Source organism: Electrophorus electricus, chromosome 15, assembly GCF_013358815.1.
Source record: "Electrophorus electricus isolate fEleEle1 chromosome 15, fEleEle1.pri, whole genome shotgun sequence".
Taxonomy (NCBI): Eukaryota; Metazoa; Chordata; class Actinopteri; order Gymnotiformes; family Gymnotidae; genus Electrophorus; species Electrophorus electricus.
This window is the reverse complement of record NC_049549.1, coordinates 12,237,690-12,242,093: the sequence shown is the minus strand read 5'-3', so window position 1 is coordinate 12,242,093 and position 4,404 is coordinate 12,237,690. Positions and strand designations below refer to the sequence as shown.

At 39.5% G+C, this 4,404-nt stretch overlaps 1 protein-coding gene across 1 annotated transcript; it reads left to right on the top strand.

Annotated features, from left to right (window-relative positions):
- Window positions 1-987: 987 nt before the first annotated feature.
- Window positions 988-3,743, top strand: si:dkey-35i13.1 (uncharacterized protein C11orf87 homolog). The gene is made up of 2 exons (XM_027005842.2): window positions 988-1,548; window positions 2,130-3,743. The coding sequence occupies exon 2, from the start codon at window positions 2,261-2,263 to the stop codon at window positions 2,741-2,743; it is 483 nt and encodes a 160-aa protein (XP_026861643.1). The 5' UTR covers window positions 988-1,548; window positions 2,130-2,260; the 3' UTR covers window positions 2,744-3,743.
- Window positions 3,744-4,404: the final 661 nt, after the last annotated feature.

Below are 4,404 nucleotides of genomic sequence, written 5' to 3'. Positions count from 1 at the left end.
GAAACATTTCCAGGGATTGGAAAATAAACGCAGGAGAAATGTGCTGAAAATCTCATGGATGAAAATCATGATAACTTGTACTCTAAAAGATGGCTAGAACAGAAAGTGAACTGCTGAATCAAATAAAATTTCACAAATTGAGACGATAATATGACAATAGTCTGCAACACACCACGAAAGACACAAGGCAATGCGCGGCACTGACCAATCTGTGCAGCCAACCATTGATGGTGTAATGACGTGACATTTTATTACAATCTCAGCACCATACATTGCACAGGATTTATTTGAGTATGAATGCAAATTCAGTGTATCCCCTGTGACAAGCTATTGCATACAACACTGTAGCAGATAGTGATCTAAATGTAACCAGGCTGAGATCAATGCTAAAGCACTGACAGTGCAAACTGAGCAGCTCATCTCTGCAGATAGCTGGTCAGCAGTTCTTCACTGGTCCCCCACGCCACCAAGTCATCAGTATCTGACTGTCATGTCAGAGTTTAAGAGAGCAGATCTGGTGGACATGATGGATATACGCAAGATCTTTAATACATACAAATTTGCCCTTGGTGGGCTTTGGAGAGAGCCAGAAGTATGGCATAAGGCAGAGCCCCATAGTTATATATATATATATATATATATATATATATATATATATATATATATATATATATATATATATAATCAGTGGTGCATTCTTTCTGTACAGTAATCACACTGACTGGTCAAAACCCAAATTCACTGCTGTGTTGACCTTGTTAGGAGTTTGTTTTGTTTTGGGTTTTTTTTTTCTCCACCATGATGTTTCATAGAACAAAATTGTGCTGAGAAATATGAAAAATTATTGATTGTGTTTTTGCAGAAAACCACCATTTAAATGTTTAGTGTTACGATAGCTGTCATTTTATCATCAGACATTTCTCACTAATGGTCATTCACCCAGTGTTCATGTGACTTTATTTTGCAGCACATGTATCTGACATTTTCACCCGTTTTAAACAAAGCAACTGCGCGATTCACGCGACAGGGTGGATCGTCTTTAAATGATCTTCGATAAAGAGAACTGAATTGCATAATACGTTTTTTTATTTAGATTTCCTATCTTGGTATTGTGATTATGCACGTTTGTGAAGATAGCTAAGCTTAGACTCCGAAATCCAATATTGTTTTAGTACTGACATTTTAAATTGCGTCAAATTGTTATCGCTTCCTTTGTCCGTTACTCAAGTAACTTATCGCTGTCTCAACTGAGCGGAAGGAGGTGCAGCTTTCAGTAATACGCTGAACCAGAACAAAAGCAAGTCGTATGTTGACTGTACTGCATGCTAGACACCCGTGCGTCACTCTGTATATGAGTTATAGACCGACGACAGTCATCTAGAAATACGCATGAATGAGGTTGCTGGTTACCGTGTTGCTTTTTGATTATCAAAGACGATACGTCATTGCGATCTGCGGGGATTGGCTGGATTCTGTTCCTTTTCTCTGAATTTGCAACCACGGCCGGTATTCGTCTCCGGATCAGCAGGATTCCCACAGTTGTATCAGGTAAATTGCGCATTTTTGTTACACGATTTCGCAGTAATTCAAATATCGCTGTCGGCAATCATAACGTACCGGGAATCCCGTATAAGTAAGATAGGCTACTTTGGTTACGTTCATATTTTGTGGCGTTCACTTCAGTTATGCCTACTAGTGTACTGCTTGATGCTTGAGAAAGAATGCCGCAGTTAACATTTAACCGTATGTTTGCTGAGTCGTATAATTTTCTACTACATAAGTTAAGATATTAAATAAACCGAAGCAAAATCTAACAAAGTATGTAGACAATTGACGTACCAGAGAGCTTGCTTCCTTTGACTACAGTATTTTCTGCACGGAGGCTGCAAACTTTAAGACTAGTATTGCGCCCGTTGGAGGTTTTATTCGTCCTACACTTGGAAAATCCTACTGTTACTGGTTGACCCGAAATAGTATTTAGTCTATATGAGTTAATGGGTTGTTTATTATTCAGGGCGTTCAGTCAGGTTTTTAACCGAATGTAATATAATTGTAGGACATTTACCTAATTGTTTTTTCCTCTAACCGCATCGGCACTTACACTTGGTTATTTATTGCAACAATTTTAGGGTGGTTCGTGAGGGACTGTGAAAGCATTCAATGCAAGAGGAGTTATTCCAATATAGAGTCATCAGAGATACACAGGAGGTGTTGTCATCAACTCTCTGTCTTTTTGGAATACACTACCGAAACGGACTAAATGAGTTCTAGGACCTCCGAAAGACTGGCGCCTTCAATACCACACTGTACCTCAAATGGGACTGCGCAGACAAATGGCACCTGCATTGACCAAGTGGATCAGTTGTTCCAGACATTCTCGTCCACAGTTGTGCTTTTCGTGCTCATTGCAATGATCACTGGGATAATATTTGTCTCTCTCACTACCTTTCACTTTCACAAAAGGAAGATGAAAAAGCGTAAAATACAGAAAGCGCAGGAGGAATACGAACGCGACAACTGCAGCCCCAAGACAGGCAAAGCAAAACCGGTGGTCAGGCAATGCATAATGGAGAGACCCGGGAAACGAGCGCCCACTGCCGCGCAGAAAAGTGATCCAAATACGCCGGCCAAGGCAGACTCCAGCATCACAGCCATCCCAGCGAACGACTCCACAGAAAACACGAGACACATGGGACAGACACATGGCGATCACTTTTTGGAATCCGTCGCAGTGTCTCGATAACGCAACATAATCCCTTTGTTTGGCACTGTAAATACATACCATGTATTCGTTTAATTATATTACACGGGTGGATTCAGATTAATATCTATACGCATGAACATTGATGAGTGCTCTTCAGCTTCGGGAGGAGCCCTTGGGGGAAGGATGCATTCTTCAAGCGAACTGATTTATTGTGGTTCACAAGATAGTATTTCTATCTGTGCGGATTGTATAGATTTTCTTCTTCCACCCATGTGAGTAGGTTACCATTGTAAAAACAAAGAGTGGCCTAATTGTGCGTGGGTTAAATTCGTTGCCTGGACATCAGCAGCGATGGATCATATGGAATTAGCTGTAATATATGACTACGAGTAAGACAGTTTATTCCCTTTTGTCGGGTAGCCAGTTGTAAGGTGAAAGCGCTCTGAATTAACGGTAGAGGCGGGTGTCTTATATGCCTTGTACAGCAGCTTTGACGCTGTCAAGTATTTCAAAAATAAGGATTAACTGACAAAACAGATCTTCTCCATGTGGGTTTCATCCTTTCACTTCCTTGCGTTTTATAGCATTTTTCAACATGTTTACTTAGTTTTATGTTTTAAAAACTGCTGTGTCAATATTAGGCTAAATCGTTACCTAAGTTCACGTCACGTAAGAATTCCCTCCTAACTGAGAACTATTTCGATGAGCTGTGGAGCCTTCCGTGCCATCCTGTCCTGGCATGAATAAGTATAGTATCCTAACCCCTTTCCCCAGACTGTTAACGCGCAGTTGCAGCTACTAGTGGTAGTATAGCCTATTCCTGTTTTGGTCACAGTGCAGTATTCCGATAGTGATATATAGGCTAGATATATATCCACCGGCATTTCATTTATGTATTACAGCTTTGGATCATTGCTTTGTTTTTGCACTTTGCTTAAAGTTACTATAAAACTATAATAATTTGCTATTTAGTTATGCGATTATAATCCTAGGAGTGTATTTTACAATCTACAGTGAATAAAATATGTTAGGAAAGTCATGTTGTGTTTTTCCTTGACGTTGTGTTTAACTAAACAAGGGAATAAGATGAGAGTAGAATAACATTGTGATGGACCGCGATTTGAACCAATTTCAGTGCAACTACTTTGAATTACGAATAAAGAATCGTGCAAATGGGTGTGTGTCCTCATTAAAACTCTAAATATAGTCTTATTAAGTTAATGCGACGGGTTTTTTTAACGTAGGCTAATTTATTTCGTTCGGAGCGGGCGGATTACAAGACACCTATACTGCTGTCCAGGTGTTGTAAAATTATATAATTGTGCATAGTTTATAGTGTATAGTAAAAGTTTATTTCCAGCATGAAGATTTTGGCTTTTTAGGAACGTCTTCGTAATCGCATATTCGCCTACTGTAACCGAACTGTTCAGTGAAGCCTGTCAGTTGACAAAGTTATGGAATCAGTTAAAGATGACGGCGTATATTCACATAACTAATTTCTAAAAGCAGCGTTCACTCACTCCTGAGGTTCAGTAATTATGTCAATGGCATCTGAAATCAAATGGTATTCATACAGTTTCAGTGTTGTATTTTCTTATTCCGCGCACGGTGTAGGCCTTTACCATTTGATGCCATTTGACTATATTAGCATCTAATACCACCTAACAAGTTATTTGTTAGACTACAGTACGCTATACTGT

Bases quoted from the DNA above. Each gene is read 5' to 3' on its own strand.
- si:dkey-35i13.1 (XM_027005842.2), top strand. From the start codon at position 2,261: ATGAGTTCTAGGACCTCCGAAAGACTGGCGCCTTCAATACCACACTGT.